Source organism: Trachinotus anak, unplaced genomic scaffold, assembly GCF_046630095.1.
Source record: "Trachinotus anak isolate AG129_WGS33_773 ecotype Australia unplaced genomic scaffold, CSIRO_AGI_Tana_v1 ptg000011l, whole genome shotgun sequence".
Classification (NCBI taxonomy): domain Eukaryota; kingdom Metazoa; phylum Chordata; class Actinopteri; order Carangiformes; family Carangidae; genus Trachinotus; species Trachinotus anak.
In genome coordinates, this window is record NW_027273862.1 from 8,870,827 (window position 1) to 8,890,088 (window position 19,262).

At 42.9% G+C, this 19,262-nt stretch overlaps 1 protein-coding gene across 4 annotated transcripts in view; it reads left to right on the top strand.

Annotated features, from left to right (window-relative positions):
* The first annotated feature begins 388 nt into the window (after nucleotides 1-388).
* The window catches only part of LOC139627665 (SH2 domain-containing adapter protein F), a 97,258-nt gene continuing 78,384 nt past the window's right edge, over nucleotides 389-19,262 (top strand). For 2 of the 4 annotated variants that reach the window (XM_071488657.1, XM_071488658.1), the window contains exons 1-2: nucleotides 389-1,283; nucleotides 16,693-16,825. In XM_071488657.1, the coding sequence (XP_071344758.1) occupies nucleotides 852-1,283; nucleotides 16,693-16,825 (565 nt within the window). In that variant the 5' untranslated portion in view covers nucleotides 389-851. The remainder of the gene's footprint in view (nucleotides 1,284-16,692; nucleotides 16,826-19,262) is intronic. The other 2 variants (XM_071488659.1, XM_071488661.1) reach the window with 2 other exon arrangements.

Sequence of the window (19,262 nt, forward strand, 5' to 3'; positions counted from 1 at the left end):
TTATAAGCTAGGGGCACAGTTACTTTTTCAAAGTGTAAATTTCTGGAAATATAATGCAGAGTTTACTCTGGGGAGACATGGGAAATACCTTTATCCATTTTTAATCAATCTTGTAATGAATCCCTATATTTAAGATGCAACATAAATCATAGGGACTAGCCTGCATGTGTATCTAAACATAAAGATTTAAGTATTTAAATTAGCCAGTCCTATTGCAATGGTGCATCAAGTGGGACGAGCAATGGGTGTGAGACACCATAATCTCAAACCATCATCCTCATGCCGTATTTCTGAACCCCTGCAGTCAGACGCTCATCTGATGGGGACCCCCCCCCCCCCACACACACACATACAGTGGTGACTGATATTTACAGCAGTCAGCGGAGTTTCAGGAGTCCGGTAGGTGGCAGTGGATGTTCTCAGGTAGGGAGGGCAGGTTGTGTGTGGAGGAGTGGGGGGCGTGTGTTCCTCTTGCACAAGCGCTCCCATGTTGCGTAGTCTGGAAACCTGACGTGGAGAGCAGCGCAGCAGTCACAGCGACAACAGCGTGTGTCTGTGCGTGTGTCTGTGTGTGTGTCTGTGTGTGTGTGTCTGTGAGACGGGGACAGAGTTGCGGCAGGGCAGATCGGAAAGTGCCCGCGGCTGCTCTCTCCCTCTCCCTCTCTCTCTCTCTCTCTCTCTCTCTCTCTCTCCCTCTCTCTCTCTCTCTCTCTCTCTCTCTCCAGCTCCGGACCCGCTCCGCCGGTCGCGGGTGACCCGAGATCCCACTTTGAAGAGCAGACTCGGGCTCCGCTGGCAGGAAAGGTGGGACCAAACTACATTCATTGACTTGTGAGCGATGCACTGGCAGCATGGCCAAGTGGTTCAAGGAGCACCTAGGATTCAAAACTACCAAAGCACCCCCTCCGGCGCCTCCGAAGCCGGACTACAGACACTGTCACGGCGCTGTGCCCGGTACGCCTGGCTACCAGCAAACAAGCTCGGGAGCCACCTTCCCCAGCCCCGCTCAGCCGGACATCCTCGCTGCTTACAAACTTCAGAAGGAGCTGGACTTCGAGGACCCGTACACTCCAGGTGGAAATATTTCATTTGGCCCGAGCTTGAACACTGTGGGGTCGCCGGATATCAAGTATGTGTCACCAAAGCACCGACTTATCAAGGTGGAAACAATGGAAAAGAGCAGCCCGGCTCCGGGCGGCGGTGTCACGGTCGCCCAGGCTGTTGCTGTAGGGAGTGTTAAGTCTCCCACTTCACCTCCGTCGGACCACGACAACAAGGAGAAGGTGGGTGAAGTTGAGCTCCGACCCCGGTGTAGACAAGCACGGAGCAACAACTTGCTCGCTTCTTAACTTGCCAAATAGGCGGATTTTTTTTTTTTTTTTTTTTTTAATTACAACCCCCGAAGAATAAAAGCTGCTTCTCGTTAGCCTGATTAATCCTACTAAACATTTCCCTTTGAGTCTCAATTTCTCTCAAAGGTAATAAATCACAGAAATACACGCTTTTTCTCATAAAACTGACCCCCCCCCCCCCAGGTAACAACGTGGTTTGTATATGAAACACTTCACCTGCTCATGCCAGGACTGAATCGTTACAACCGGCACAACTTGTTATCACAGCGCACAGCGGCTGTCCCGGCGAGTTGCGACATCCACCTCTGTCACAGCCGCCCGGCACCACAGGGAGCAGCCTGTGTCCTGGCTGACACACACGCAGCTGGTTCAGCACCATTTGCCTTTTTAACACTGATAACTGTGCGTCTGTTTTGTTCGCTTTGTGACAGTTGAAGTGCGGGTAAAACTCTGCTCTGCTGTGTGTGTGTGTGTGTGGGTGTGTGTGTGTGTGTGTGTGGGTCTCTATCTGAAGCTTACTCCCAAACGTCAGTGTGATCCAGACTCATTCACCGTGTGTCGATTTGAACTGTAATCTAATCGTATTTAACTAGACAGATCAATTTAGTGGATGTCCCTTTTTGCCATGTTGTCTGCTGCCTGCGGAGGATTACTTGTGATGAGTTTATGGATATATGGCTCTAATTTGAGCCTGTCTTGGCACTGATCTCTGACTATAATAGCTCAAGTCCTGTGCCTTTTTTTTTTTTTTTTTTTTTTTTTTTTTTTTTTTTCTTAACGTCTTCAATCGTGGCCCCTGCATGGAGCCGGTTGCACACATTAGCACAAAGTGGATGTGGAGACATGCAGGCAGAGTGCATGCAGGCTGTGCCTCAGAGCATGCTGTCATGTCAGGCTTCTCAGGAATTAACACACAGCGGGTTCATTTGGAGAAACCTGAGATGCTGAGTGTCAGTGAGGTTAAGGACATACTGCATGATGAGTGTGATCCTGCTGAGGAATGTTTCAGTGTCTGCATAGTGGATGTACAGAGGAGAAAGCACGGCCCTGTGAAAATACCCACTGTGCACCACTGTTTCCTCCTCAGATCATGCCTTCAATCACAACTGCACTCCACAATTTTTGTGGTCATCTTGATTTTCACCTTCATGTTACTTCCTCCTCCTCCACCTCCTCCTCCTCCACTTGTGTTTGCTTTCGCACCTGTCTTGTGACATGTGGCGAGCTCACAGTTGGTTTTAGCTCAACACTTTCATTTGTATTCCACAGCGTCTGCAACCTTTCACAAGAGTGTTGTGTGAAGGAAGACTGTGCTGTTTTTTTTGTTTTTTTTTCCTTCGCCCCAGTTTTGATCACACAAAACACAACTGTTACTGTCATCTATATTTCCCATATGTCAACCAAGCTAGGCTCATAAAACTATCTTCTGTGCTGATGTTTGTTTTCCCAGACCGTCAGCCAGGGTTTTCAACAGTCCTCATCAACTTGGTTTTGCAGGTTTATTATTCATACACAACACTATCGTTTATCAGCAAAACAAGCAGGAAAGCAGAATTTACAATTTTCACCCAGCCACTGCAGCTGTTCAAGCTGGTTAAACAGATTATTGCTGTCTCTTGTTAATTAACGCTTATCTGGATCCTCCTCAGTCAAGAGTACAGTTGCCTCTGCCCCACTCTCCTTCCTCCCTTTCTCCATATGGCTTTAACATACACGCAGATGATAGTATAGTATGGTTTTAATACCTCACACCCCGCAGTATGAATCATGTTATAGATGAGCTAAATCAGCACTGACAGCTGCTGGGCTTAAGCAATATGTCGAGGGAAGGGTTTAAGGGTTTTTTTTTTGTCAGGTGCTGAAGGTTGAATAAAGAGTGTAGTTGTGGAGAGGGATGTGTGATCAAGAAAAGATAATACTGTTGTTTTTCTGCATCTCTTGCCAAGGTTGTCTCTCCTATTCACACCACCCCTGGTGGTGTCTGTAAGATGGAGATATCTGGCACTGGTTTTCCACCTTTAGAATCTATTTCTAGCTATCTTGGAGTGCATTAGTGAAGTTCCCACTGACTTGAAAATGATCAGTGCTGTATAATCCATCATAATAATCTCCATGCCTTAATTTGGCTTCGTTATGGAAAAAAAAAAGTGTCATGGTTTGGCTTTTTACTCTGCGCTGAGTTGAGCGCTTTAACTGCATGGCTTACTGTCAGTCACCTGATGCCCTCAGGAGGAAAGAGAAGTTTGTAGCAGGAATACTGCTAAAAAAAAAAACATGTCGCCTTGAAGTCTTTGTCACATTTATTTAGTTTCAAGGTTGAGTATTTCTCAAATGACAAAAAAACGAGAGCATGTACACAAGTGTCCCTCATTATTATTTTTAAGATAGTGGATTAATCATTTGCACTTAAAAACCTTTCCAGTAAGTCACTGTGCTTGCCTGTAACTACACTGTGAGTGTTGCGAGGCTTTATGTTCAAACTTTTGTGAGGATTACGGTTTGACCTGAAGCTGAGGATTTTCTAATTCCAACTGTGGCTGGCCATGATAATTGTTTGTAAATCGTTGTTAGAGTGACTCTCCAGGTGAGGATTTAAAAAGTCTCACTGAGGTAGGATGGTCCAGCTATATAGGCACTTGTTTCAGCAGTCTCTGTAGGAGGATGCGCTGCTTTCAGTTTGTTTAATAGACTCTCTGTTCAGTGTGTTCTTCTTATGTGAACTGTTATATTGTTACATTTCTCGTTTTTTTTGTAAACTAAGAAAGACATCTGGACAGTGATTAAAAAGAAAAGGTCTACTTTTAGCTTGTAGCACATTCATGCATATTCACCCATGTATACATATTAGTGTGTTAGTAAATAGTAGACAGTAGCTTTACAGAAACTGCTGTTTTCTGCTTGTTCTTGTTCTTGTTCTCTGTGTACAGACTGAATGCTAAATGCTGGAGCCTGAGCAAAGAGTTATGTGCCTTAACAGCATTGCTCGGTTACATTGATGTTTTAATTACTTGACTCATGAATGCTAATTATATCACTGCTTAGCCAATGCCTGAAATGCCAATAGCAGCTTCAAGTGAATTTCCCCAAGTCCATTTCTATTCACCAGGCTTCCGTGGGGAAAAAAAGCAAGGTAAAGTGTATATATTGTACATCTGTTCTGCAAATTATAATGCATCTGCTACATTTCCATAGGTGTCCCTATTTAATCTTGTCTTCTCAAGCTTTATTTTTGTACTCATTGTAACCTGTAGTTTTGAGTTTTGGAAGCATTTTGATGTGTTTTGTTTTTAATCGTGCCAAGCCCTTCATGGTAGAGTGAGTTGAGCAAGATGATCAATTATCATCCTGCCTTGGAGCTAATTAAAGGCCTCATCTCGCAGCTCATTGCTCTACTCAGCACTAACCTAACTTCTCTCAAGGACAACTGAAAGTGATGACGGGCTCCACTTGGAAATGTGTAAACAAAAGCAGTGGCGCGGAGCTGACAGGCTGCGGTATCCTTGTGAAGCGCAGCCCGTCATCATCAGTATCTGTCTCTGCACCTGGGAAACTGCTCTTCCAATCTAACTTTGCCTCCCTCCAGGGCTCAGGGTCCCTCTGATGCTGTGATCCTCCGAGCCAGCTTGCATATATCTATAGAAGCATGCAGTTGCATCAGAGGCCCAGACAGTTGCTGTGTAGCCAACAGAGGCATCTGGGTCCACAGATTTCCCCTGAGCTCATTTTCATAAATCTCTCATCCATCTACCTCTTTTTAAAATTATTTTATTGCTGACCTGGCTCTGCATTTTAATTAATTATGCTTTTGATGGAAAATGCTATTCATCTCCACCATTTGTTTGTTAGTAGCACAATATCTTAAAAATCACTCAACGCATCTCTGTGGAATTTGGTGGAAAATTGGGCCTTAGGTCACAGAGGAATCGATCTGTTTTTGACGAGGATAGTGCCACTACAGGACCATTTATAAAGCACTCTCTATTTTTACTGAGTTCATGAGTCATGAAGCAAAGTCCCCTGTTCATGCATTCTTTGGTTCAAAATATCTGTTTCATTTTAAGCATCTATTGAAATATGTCCTTCCCTTTTCTGCTTGAAGAGATTTTTCTGCCATTTTGAATTTTTCACCATCACTAAGAATGGAGATAAATTTCTCTCTTGAGTCTGGCTTTTGTGTCTTCTCCTGTTTCTGGAGGGTAGTAGTGTTTAGCTCAGTTACTGTTATTAACACCTTCCCTTTCGATGAACATAGTCTTTTTTTAAAAATTTATAAATGGTTTATTTGGCCTCCTGAATATGTTGAAATTGAACGCCTTATAGGCATCAACTGCGTGGCCCTTTTGGCCCAGTAATAGAAATTTGTCTTTTAAAAGCTGTAATCTGTAACTTTTCCAAAGGCGTTTTTCACTTTATTCTTGATATGCTGTGAATATCAACCCAGTTGTTGACTTAATATGAATGCTAATGCAATATTACTGAAGTGAAGACATTAGACAGCACAGGTGTGACCCATTTAATCTGATCAACATTTCTCAGTAGCAGGGTGTGGTGATCATATCCGACCATGGTGAATGTGCTGTCTGTACCGTTTTACCAAACTCCAACATGCAGATCAGATTAAAATAATTATCACATTTCAGCCTAAACTAACTCAGTTAAAAAATATGTCGGATTCAGTGAATACTGGTCAACACAGCGGCAGTGATCCTGTAATACAGGCTGTCATAGGACAGATGTTGGCTTCCTTCCTTTTGTCTTCTGCATACTTTTGAGTCCATTGGGTTGTGTAATGATCAGATTGATCTTGAGGTGGTGCGCTGTTGTATGTGACCATGCAATCCTTCCATGCTACAGGTGGATGACGCCTGTTTGACTGGATTGCAGATTACATTGCCTCTATTGCATGGCTGAACTTGGCTCAGCTTCATTTCCCCACAATGTGAATATCTTCTCGTGGCCTTTCACCCCCGCCACTCCAGACATCAGTGCATTTTTTATAAATACATCCCACTGGCCTTTCATGCTCTCATCTCTGCTGGTGATAGGAGAAATGTCAAGCACAAACGTCAATATCACCTGGGTCTGTGAGAGTGGTTTTCTTCAGGGAGCCAGAAAATGAATGAAAACATCAGAGCCCATCATATTTTGTTACAGCACCCCCTTTTAAATGCGGTTCTTTACATTTCTGTATCAGGCAGAGGCTGGTGAGGTTGATAGCAGGCTCGACTGGATACCAGATTGGTACAGGATGTGTCCTTGTTGCTCTACACTTCCGCAAACCTGTTTATTTGTGTTCTGTGGCTGTGGATGTTTAAATAATCTCAGCAGAAAAAAAGCACACAATGGGAAAATATATAGCTGTACTAATAAGGATGTGATGCTTTAAAGTAATTTCTCTCTGCTGTGACAATGCGATACCCAGGTTGAAATAATCAGAAGATTGGTGTGAAAGCTGTGTTGTGCGTGTCTTGGATTTTGCAGCTGTTGTTTTTCTTAATCATACTCAGTTGTGACAAACTTCTTACCATCAGCGGTGGACAGATTGTGAGTCACGTCTGAAGTGAGCAGATAATTATTTTGATAATTATGATACATGGTGTAAGTCACTTAGACAGTGTGCTGCTATGGCTACTCTGAGTCATAACAGTCGAGTCTGTAGACTGTGATGTTGTTGGCATAAAATGCTCGTGAGATTTCTGTTTCCAGGGTCACCCTCTCTTCACTGAGGTGTCAAAGAATGTCATGCATTTCCTGAACTATTTTAAGCATCTAAAGTGTTTTCTGAAAGTCACCCTGGCTAAATCAAGACTGCGAGATATTCAGTTTTAATTACCTGCTGCTCAGAATACAACAAATTGTTCTCTTCATGCCTAACATATTTATACTTGCTGTCTTGTTTTTCTTGTGCTTTACTGTCATTGAGAAAAGAGCGTCACAATGCATTCCTGTGACCTGAACAAGAATCCTGGAAGGGCACTTTGAAAGGAAGGAAGGAGCACAGTGCTCTTTGGTCCGCAGCCTAACAGTGTGCATGTTTTAAGCCCTGCCTCTCCTGAAACAGGATGAAGTCATCCTGTAGCAGAGAATATGCTGGAAGGCATAATGTAATGGTTATTCAATTGAGCACCGAACGATTGGGCTTTTCATCAAGATATCATTTGGGTAAATCCACAAATCCTGTTACATTTACATCATGGCACTGTAATCCAGCATCATTGAGTGTAATAACTAGTCACGGTTAGGTTTTATATACAACCATCCCACCACATGTGCCTGAAAGTTATAGGTCTTCGAAATGATGGCCTTTAGCCATTGTTTGCTTATTTTCTTCTTCCCCTCCATCTGGGAGTCTTCTTTCCAGTTTAAAGAGTCCCGATGGAGTCTGGTTTGTTTGTTGTTCGATTTGCTTTTTCTAGCTTAGCACCGGAACATCAGTCACATGATTCCACCAGGTTACAATTAGCCTGCAGACTAGTGCTGCAGCTCTGGCCACTGGGGAGTTGTAGACACATGGCTCTGTTTTGTTTAATGACAGTGTGTGTAGCTGAGTCTAGAAGGAGGGAGTCCTGGTGGGCAGGCAGATCGTCTCACGCCGATTAAAAGGAAACAAATTGAGCCCTAAGCTTGCATGCCATGTGAGCCACAAATGGAGAATTTGCATGAATCATTGGCTTTTTTCCACAATGCAAACTCCAGGTGTAACCACATTGTTAATTTTGCATCAAAATTCAGCATGAGGTAGAGGTCATAGAGGGCAGATTTGCCTCTGTGTCACCTGTGTGTGAGTGCAGGCTGTTGTTTCTGTGTCACACTGCAGGAGGCAGCCAGACGTCTGTCTTGCACACAGAGCTGCCCTGTGATCTGAGTGCCCACCAGGAAGCTGAACACTTCCATTTCTTCTCGTCTTAGTGGGATTCCAGACTTTCATTTCATTCCTTCTGTGAATGAGAAATGAGTCTGTTAAATAATTGTGACTCTCTTGTAATGTTGCTCATATTGGTGTGTTATATTGTACTGCTTTTGTTTTTTTAATGGTTAAAATGAACTGTGATAGGAACATAGGGAGAGAAAGAAAGCCACTATCTGCAGTTGTTTGGTGGAAAATAAGGAATGGCTTGGTTGGTCCAGGATTAAGGAAGTGCTCCCTTCCTGACAGGAAGTGTTTACAACTTGGTGACATTCCCTTTTTAACTTGACAAGTCTGCGCTTGCCCCTCTGTGTGGACTGGATTTTCTGGCTGTTGCTGCTCACCTTGCTAAAATATAACCAGGGTTAATGTTCTTAGCCATTTCGACTTGAGCAATCTAGATGTCGGAAATATTGACAAATGGTGACGGCACATAGCTGCTGAGTGCTCCACTGCACAGCACACCGGTCTCTCACTCCTCTGAATATAGCTTCCCTCGCCTTTTGCTACCCTGCTCAGAGAGGTGGGAAGCCACGTAGCAATGGCAGTGTGATGGGACTCCACCCTGTGCGCTCGCCCTATTGTCAGTGGAGGCGATATGCAGGGGCCTCAGTGCATCCTCACCACACAGAGGCTATCTGAGGCCACGAAGCTTCCAGCCTCAATCATGGTGTTCTCACATCAAAATCTCTATCTTTGTTTCTGTCCAGACCGCGGCATGTTTTTCTCTCTGCTCTATAAATCACTTTCCCAGAATCAAAGCCTACATCCCAGCAGATCTCCCCATGCTGTTTCATGAAGCCCTACTTTCCTAATTGTGTCAGTTTTCATCTTATAGTAGCCATGATAGTGTTTTTCCTTGTGCATTGTGGGAGAAATACTACATGGGGATTGAACTGCATGTGTATGTGTCAGCACATTTGTGGGTTTGATAAGCAAACAACTTAAATTCAGCCAACTGTACCTCATTCTGAAGTTAAAAATGAATCATTATCATCCTAACTGTAGTGATGACAGAAACTGCTGTGGCCATGTTGAGGACAAATCGCTCATTCACACGGGCACGGGATTATCCTATTTTGTAAAATTCCAACATTCCATTGTCGCACCTAAACTATTCTCGAGGCTTGTGCCGCAACACTAACTGTGTGTAGCAGAAACACTGCCAATAACTCAGGGACACACTGGGATGGGGGCAGAGGTAGAAAATTGGATTTTGTCAAGCGTGTCGTCAAGTACTTAATCTTGAATATCTGTCGCATATTAAGAGCACCTTCATAGGGTGCAACCCACAGCCTCCTCTCTCTTCTCCACTGGAGGTCTTAAGTGGCTGCGTGGAGTGTGTTTCAATGAAGGAGGTCCTTAGGCACATGTTTGGGTGCTTTTTGTGCTCAAGAAAGATGCATTCATTTTTTGGTAGACAGAGGCAGCCAGAGAAAGGATGTATTTTTACATTTAGCTGCTTAAAATAGTGAAAGCCAGAGAATTACCCAGTATTTGATTTGTTTAAATAGAGTAGAAAAAGCACTGGATGAGCTGGATGTATAGTTTTTTTCCAAGTGCAGTGTTGCCTGTTTGTATGAGAGATCTCAGTGACACTCAAGAGTTTAAACACATCTTACTTTATACCCTGACCACATATGAATGGTACAGGGATGGTGTGTCGATAATTATCAGCTCATGTGGATAATTTATGCATTTTAACTCAAAGCCACACTTGTGCCCTTTCGACTTTCAAAGACACAAAATGTTTCTCTTTTTTAGGGCCTGTCAGGTAAATTTTTATCATGACATATTCTGACAAAAAGGGAAAATTAAGTGTGTCTCTGGATAGAATGTTGCTCAGGTTTTAGTAGCTACAGAGATAGTCATAGAAAATGTGAGGTAAATTCTATATACACCTGCATATGGTCTGTTGTGTTAACACAATGCTGTCATGATTGTATGACTGATGATTTAATCAACTGTATCTCACCCTGTGGTTTAGTCACAGTAGGTGTTCATTTGCACTGATATAAAGATGATTTATTTATACATATATATTTTATTTATATATATATATATATATTGTTAGATATGGTATATGGTTATTGTAAGAGACAGAGGTTTGATGTTAGAAGAAGATTTTGTAAAAAAAGTTGACTGCCATCACAGAAAATGACAAACGATTACCCTATTTATAAATTTTTAAACTAGTTTCTAGAAGTTCTCTGTGTTTGCCTGGGAGCTCATGAGTATCAGATTTTTACAAACTTAATTTTAATGAGCACTGATAATGAACACTTGACATATTACTTCAGCATTGATTGAACCTTAACCTTTTCCTATGAGTGCAAGTGTGCAAATCATGCACACACATGTACCTGCATACAACCCATACTCAAAGTGGTGATGCAGAGACGATCTAGGTCTACGTAATGTAATTTAGACACCTTTATGCATTGCTGATGTTTTCCCACTGAAGTGTGGTGCATAGTGTCAATGTTGCTGCTGCTGCATCTGGAAGCGTTCCCATGCAAACCACGATCAACAACAGGCTAAACCCCTTGTGCCAAAAGAACCGGCTTCAGCCTGGTTGCCGTGCGAAAGCTGCCCCACATGGGCAAGAGTGCAGAGATCTGAAGAACCAACATTTAATGTGGTCTGAATCTTAAAGGCGGTGTGTGTGTAATAAATAAGTCGGCAGCCAGAAGTGAAACTGTTCTTTGAACAGCACAGATGTCTCCAAGGGAGACACATGTGATACTGATGGCTGAGCACAGCGATGTGCTAAGGGGGGTGCTAAATCTTATCCTTAAAACATGCACAGTCAAGTATACATTGCACATAGACCATAATAATCCTAAACTTGCTAATAGTCGCGCTTATGATTGAGAAAATGCACTGTGAGGCAGAGTGGAAAGAAACAATGTAGAAGAGGCTTTTCATAAGCCTATACCTGTTTTTCACAATTTGTTTTTGTCGATTCACAAGGATAAGTACGGTGCCTTCTAACACTGAATAGCTGCTCTTGAATGACTGTACAACTAGGTTAAAAGCAAAGCTAATGAATATACCTGGAAATAAAGAGAATTTCTGTTTAACTCAAGTGAAGTGCTCCTCGTCTGTGCGTGGACTGCAGTAGCTTGTGACTGTGTCTTTATAGCAAATATAATAATTTGATTAGCTACCTCTGCAGACTCCTAAGCAGGCCTTTAGAGGAGGCACATCCCTCTTCCAAGCTCCCTGAGAGGCAGAATGCTCCAGCAGCGCCTGTGTTTCTGAGGGAACATTTCAATAAAGTTTCATTAATGTCAGCTCTGTGGGGTGGGAAATGCACTCCTGCACTGTCTCTTTTTTACAGGCAAAACCAGTTTTCCATCTGCCTAATCTGTTTCTGCAGATACAGAATCCAGTCAGGGTCCGTCTTCACAAGGGGCCTTCAATGAATTGTAACCAGATTTGCACTCGCTTCTTAGAAACATGAAAGTATCTTATTGATAGTAACTGCATTATGTCAACAGAGAAGCTGTGATGATTTTTGCACAAATAAATTGCCTTGAGGGCATGTTTCCTGCCAGCATGTTCTTTCTGGAAAATTGTGGCCAAGTTATCTTCAGATGAATGTGCAGGGCACACAAAGCAGAGGTATCAGCAGAGGCACTTCAAGGAGCTACAGCTTGTTGAATTTTGCTTTCACATGAACATTTAAACATTTTTCCATCCGTGGGGACTGAACATACTTTGTGCATGGCAGCTCTTATCTGTGGAACAATTAAAAAAATAAGTGTGTCCTCATCCTTTGTCTTCTCTCCCCTCCCTTCCTCTCTTCTTTAAAATGGCTTTCTGTCCTGACAATAGTAGCGTGGTTACTTTTTTTTGTTGCACTGAAGAACAAAAGAGAACTAGCAGCAAAAAAAGCCTTTTATAAAGACCTAGATGCAATTGAGCTGCTAAGCACTGAGTTGTATTAGGTTATCAGTGGTTGAAATCCCTTGTGGCGTGAGACATAAATCACACATGTCAGTCCTCTTTCTTTTTTTCTTTCTTCCTCTCTCATTGTACAGCCTGCTGACTTTTCTGGCAGTCTCAGGTGGGCTTCAACCTTGACTAGCCCCTGATGCATTCAATCCTTCCTGGACCAGCCATGACATTAATATCATACTCCTGTCTGCGCTCATTCAGCAGGAGTTAAACTGCTCTGTATTTTCATTTATGTATGAATATGTCTGAAGGTTTCTAGCTGCTTGTAGCATGCTGAAATGACAAAACTGGACATGTAGTTTGCTCAAAATGCAGACAAAGAGAAATGCAGCAGCCTATTTTCTAATTGTTATAACCAAATTTCCAGCCATGTGCTCAAATTTCAACTAATGCACTTTCTAGAATTTTTATTCTTTTGTTCTTGATTATCTGATAGGCTGGCCAAACACATTCTGCCTCCATTAAGAGTGCAGAAGGAGAATTGTAGCCCGTATTTTCTCACTTCTAATGGAAGACTGGGGCTCAATCGAATTGTAATCTTAGAAGCTCTAGCGTCGTGGAACAATGAGCCAAAGTGGCAGGTGTCTGTTATAGTCTCTCTCCTTCGCTAATGTTCTCCCTCCGTTCCCACTGATTTGAAGTCAGCCTCACCGCCTGAGAGCCGCAGTGCATTTCAAGAAGTCTGTTGCTCTCTCTGTTGTGACCTGCCAAAGCTCTGGCAGGTGTAAGACATGGCCAACCTGGGATCTGAGCTGTGGAAGGAAAGTAATTGAGGGAGTTCTCTCTCTCTATGCTGCGGACCAGTAAAGGACCAAACTACTATAGGGATATGGCCTAAGCCTGTGAGGTGGCTTTGTGAGATTTATATAGGCTTACATCACAGCTTAGCAAAGACCTGATATATTGAGGGAACTGCAATCTTGTGCTGAGGGGAGAATTTTACTTTCATGACAAGTGTGGCTTGGCTGCAGTCCTGACACACCCTGGCATGCCACAAGGCAGATGGTGTGTCCCCAGGCACTGCCACCGCTCTCTAGCAAGCACCCCTCTCCTCACAAGCCCATGCTCCTCCTGCTGTCAAGTAGTCATTAGTGCAGAGGGACAGGAAGGACACATTGGAACAATTTGGAAATATTAACCACGTCCTCCACCCATACGTGAAGTAGGCTGCAGGGGCCGGGTGATGGCGCCCCATAGAGGCAGTCGGTTGATCTAAATAGTTGATGGTTGAAATCCCCTGATGCCCTGGAAGGATCTGTTGCCTGCTAATAGGTGACAACAGAGTACTATGGATGTACACATTACTGGCTTATGAAGGTACGAATGTGACAGGAGGTGGAGCTGATGAGGACCATGGGACTAAGAAAAAGATACTTCTCAAACAAAGGACATTAGTTGTGGACATTGCCGCCATTTTGTTAAGACATTTAGTGACAGATTTGCCAAACAGTTCAAAATGAAAGTGAAATAGCAAGAGGCAACTAAATTCGACCACAACCATCTTCTTCTTTTTGTTTCATTTTCATCCAGTGGTAGGCAGGCTGGAACATGGTTTGTCATCAGCTTGAATTAGCTTTTGATGGGAAAAGAAAAGTTGACGGTCCCTGCTGACTGCAATAAGAACATGAGCCAGGTGCTGAAAGGAGCTTTTACTGCCCAACCCGGCGCTAAATATACACATGCCTGTTAAATGTAAATCTTTTTTTTTGGTAGCATAAGCTGCTTGATGACAAGCCTCTGCAAACCTTATTTAAATATATGTGGACACAGGGGCCATAGTTTAGACGTACACAGTGTTAACAGCTGTGAATTTATCCTTTAAATCAGACCAACTGAATTTTAATTCAGAAGTATTGGATGTAGATACTTTCTAATGTTTCATTTGAATATGTTTCCACACAGAATGTTTTTGTCAAAATATGTAAAGGGGATATCAAGAGGCTTGCTCAGACTGCAGAAAGTATGTGAGGAGGGTAGAACAAGCAAGAACCCTCTTCTGGCTGATTGCAGATTCCTGTTTTGCTTTCAGTGTACCAGCATGCCTATTAGACTTTTGTTGAGTCTGATTTTGATTGTTTGGGAGGGTAAAAAGCATAGTGAAGCACATATATTAGAGTGACAAGCTTCCAAGTGAATTGTTTAGCCTTGTTTGCATTTGTGGGACAAGGGAAGTATCTTGTTTGAGTCTTAAATTCAAGCTTTGGCTTTAATGATTGCATTTAATTCCAAGACATCATTCTGTCTGATGCTATCAGGAGTTTTCATCACACACCCTGCCCTTTATTTGTCCTGCGTTATGTCAACAGGAAAGGCAAAAGATGATCTCATGTGTTTGGACCGGCTCCAGTCCACACATAACTCAATAAGTGATTGCCATTATTTCCTGAAACATGCCCAAACATCCTTTGGCTAATGATGAAGGTGCATGAAGTGGTGAGGTGGGAGAAGTTTAAGGTGTGAGCTCTGCTAAAACCTTTCTGTGGGCATCTAAACCTTCTGAAGTGAATGTAAGATACAGCAGCTGAAGTGTTTTATCACATTTGTGGGCTTTGGTCTCAAACCTCGAGCCACTCTGCTACAGTATGCGGACCACAGCAGGATGGGCACTGGCCTTCCTCCCTCCCATTTAGGTGATTCATATATTTTGTTAGTGAGGGTTACTTATTCTTAGGTCTGGGCTGTGTTTGTTAGGTCTGGCTGCGTTTCCATGCAACAAGGTGTGAGATGGTAATGATGCGGTGGTTTTGGGGTCTCTGGGGCAGCAAAGATGTTGCTTATCAGAACGGCTGAATCCTAATTAAACTTGTGAGTGAAATATGTATATTTTCTGTGGTACAAAAACAAACCAGGACAATGTTTGTATTGGATTTTTCTCCCCCTGCTTGAATTCACAGAAGCAAAACATTTGAGGAACCTGTAATTATGCTGTGGCAGAAAAAAAAGTCCAAGTTATTTTCCCCAAAACAGATGGAGAGGGAATATTGAAGAGGGTGGATTTAACACACAGTAGCTGCTATGAAACACATCCGTGGTACTTCCTTTGCCATTATTCCCTAATCCATGTATAGTGCAGATGATCCGTGCAGGAATATACCTGCCATCTTTTCTCTGTCACTAAGCAGCTTACAAATTATCCCTAGTGAACTTTGTTACTTGGAAACTTTTCAAGACATATATTTCTTTTCAATTTTTCACTGTAATATGTGACACTTGACCTTGATCGGTACAGAAAAAATGTCGGTGCTTTCCCAGCGGAAGAGAAATACCAGAGTTGGAAGGGTATATACATTCTGCTTGCTCTCCCCGAGGCTTGGCAGGTGTGTGTGTGTGGCACGCTCATGGGTGGCCTGCATGTGGAGTTAGCTTCTGGGAAACGTGCTCTCTCTGTGGCTAAGCTGGACGGTGGTTGTTCTCAGGAAAGGTGGCTAGGTGGAGGCACAGCACGGCGGGCATGAGGCTCGGTCCACCTCCAGTCTGCCCTGCCCGGCCCCATCCACCAGATGAGTGATGAGCTTGTTTATAATGAGACCAAATCCCTTCCTGTTACACATGACTCATAGGGTGTAGTGCCAGTCACGTTCGTATTTACATGCTCACTTAGGTGTTTGCATAAATGTTTCCTTGTTTGTGCACTGGTTTTACCCTTAAAAGCTCTTTGCTAAGATGTTTCCAAGTTACAGAACATGAGGTGTCCTTCTCCTCTGCCAACTGATTGGCAGGACTAGACTGTCAGGAGCCTCAACAGAGAAAAAGTCCATTTTCTAACAGCTGTCTCAAACCTCTGCACTCACACCCCCTCATTAGATCCAATGTCCAAGTGGACAGATGGCTCAGATGGGAGTTTGTTTCCTTTCAAAGGGAAGATTTTTACTTTTGAAGCAGCATCCTGGTAGATAGAGCAAACATTTCAAGGAAACAAACATCCCCCCAAGGCACTATAGACGCGGACTGTTGCTCCTCTCCCTTAAGGTTTCGGCTGTATTTCTGGGTCTCAGGACATCCACCTAATTGCCATCCACTGCACAAAATGCTCAGCAAAAGAGCAAGACTGCAATTAGCCGTGGCTCACTGCCAGCTCGGCATAAATCTGCCAAATTGTTTCTCTTAAGAAAGTTGAGCAGTTTTTGGTCCTCTTTCCTCTACTTTTGAAATGTAGGCCTGTCACTGGGCTATCATATAATTAGGCAGACCAGCAGTAGCAGAGAGCACGCTGCAAGGCTAAAAGCTGAGGCATTGTGGTGGTGTGCTTAGGCATAAAGAGGTGGGAGTGTTATTTATCTATTTCTCCCTTTATCTCCTGGCCTGCCTTCATGGATATCAATTGGCCCCATCCAAGGCCACAGGAGTATCTGTCACACAACTCTCCTGACACCTACCCATGTTGTAGCGTTCAATAGAGCAGCAAAATGAATTTCACTTTTTTTTCCCCCTCCCAACATCTCACCTTTCCTCTTTTTTTCCCTCCTGCAGCTCATCATCCTTGAAGACTATGCGGACCCTTTCGATGCTGAGCAGGCTGGTGGCACACAGACCACCACAGAAAAAGTGACAACTGAGAATGATGGCTACATGGAGCCATATGAGGCCCAGAAGATGATGGCAGGTAGATCAACACTTTCAGTCTCCCTCTTTGGTTCTTTAGTTTTCTCTTTTTTTGTGTCACTTACCCCTATCCACCTTCACACCTTCAGTAATTGCAGGTTAAGTGATAAGCAAGGGATTTGTGCCTTTCCTATGACTTCATCTTGTATGTCGTAGTGGAGTGTTAATTAATATGCTGTGTGATTCGACCCTATGTTTCCAAGCTTTGAATTAATGAACAGCCTCAGAAGGCCAAATGTCAATTTACATGACAGGTGCAGCAGAGCAGAAACAACCTGTGTGTCATGAAAGATGTCAAAACATTTTCAAAAGCAGTGACTTTGCCCTGAGAAATCATACCAGCCCATAAGTGATTTAAAAACACACCTGGGAGGTGTAGGACCAATAAAGGGAGAGGTGCCTTTTAGATGTTTATTCTGCTGAACTGTGTGCACGTGGAGGCAGCCACTTGCAGGGATTTCCAGGAAGGCCTTTTTTTTTTTTTGTTTCAGAGACAACAATAGCTGTGTGCTAACATAAGAATTCAGCTGAACCACATTCTCCACACAGCTTTGTCAGAGTACACATTCATTCTGTGGCTAAATGAGCACAGCGATGACAAAGAACAAAGAATGCACAGAGAGGGAAAAGAAAATGATGAAAACTGTGGAGAAAACAAAACATGTGGTGGTTGTTTTCTTCTCCTACATAGACCTATGAAAAGAAAGCTCAGAAAATGTTTACAAATGTCAGACCTCAAATGGATGTTTCTGGAATTCAGATGACTACAAGATATCACTATTTAGACTTTGATATACTGTCAGTGTCATATCATCTACCATATAACAGTACCGCTCACCCTCCTGCACGTACTGTATTATATATAAACACATATACACCCACTTGCTCCCATTGCTCCCACAAAGACAGGACATGAATGTCTCTGTCTCTCCTCAGCAATTTCCTTTTAATGGGTCTCCAGACAATCTCGTGTTTTCATCTGTCTTACTGGTTTGACCTCTGGCCCAGTCATTGCCTCAGCTGAGTACAAAATTTATCGGCTCTCTCAGGTGGAGGAAAAAAAAATCTGAACAAGCCTTGTGCAGTATCACTTGAATCTTGAGATCATTCCAAGTTTCTTCTGTGCCTTTAAGATTAAACTTGACATAGCTGTGCAATTGGATGTATTGCATTTGGCAGCACTTTTTTTGTTTCTGGTTGCTCTTGTTTTTGAAACTGGAGGTAGTGTTGTTTTCAGGCTCCCTGCTTTCAGACATCATATGTATTGATCACCAGTTCTTGTTTTTTCTGCTGTTTTGACTGAGCTGGCAGGGCGTTGTTTTAAGTAGAGCTGTTAGTGGATGTCTTCAGCTCGGCTGTCATCCTTTTAATATTCTTAATCATCCATGGATTTATTCCTTAATGATGGATGGATGGTTTCACAAGTGTCATGTGTGACTGAAGAGGTACAGTATGTTGCTGATTGTCTTTAAACATTTTTGTATCTGTGGTAGAAACGCTGAGTATAAATGCTGTTTTTCAACAATACCTTGCTCCAAAAAAACTACCCACTTGCACACATTCCCACTTGCTGCTGAGGTCAGTCCCACTTGTGCAGTTGTGGGTTAAATGCTTTGCTCAAGGGTACCTAAATGATTTAATGAGGGTCAGGTGCTGCTCTTTCACTTTCTCTGGCCAAATTCTCCCAGAGTAATCGCTGCATCTCTCATTCTTACATTGCACTGGTCAGGCAGAAGTGCAAGCTCAGAATTTAGTAGGCAAAAACAGGAGGGAGAGGAGCTGTTGCACGGGCTGCTGCAGTGTAGCCAAGAAAGGACCTCACCACTTGTGAAGCTAGAGGCTGGCATCTTCCTCTCATGCTGTCACCATTGCTCTCTCTCATCTCTTTTCTCTTTCACTCTCCAGACAGTAGTTTTTTTTTTTTTTTTACCTAATGACGACCTGCACTGTTAACAATACAGTTTTCTTCAGCTCTCAGACTGTTGGCTGTAGATAGAGCCAAAGCTGTAACAGCTTCCCTCTTTTCTCAGCTCCTGCTTTCATGGGTGCAGATGAACACCAAACCCCAAACATGCCAACACATCAGAAACGTTACTATTTATGGCTGTCAAAGCAAGTTTTTAATTTACCACCAGCCCAATTCTTGCCATCTATAAAACGGTTAGTCGACCTCCTCGTAAACGGACTTTAACTGTTTCAACTTGTAAAATCAGTGTCTGTAAAGGATAGTTTCTTATAAAAAGTGTTTGCAGTTAAAAGACCTAGACTGAAAATAAATCAGTCTTTTTTAGTGTGCAACCTTTCGGTTTTGAGTTTCAACACAAGATTTACTTCAAGCTGCTGACACACACGCACACACACACGCGCAAGCATGTTTTTGCTCTGCCAAGTTTTTTTGTTTTTTTAAATTTTCTGATCCATTACAGTAATTTATTATT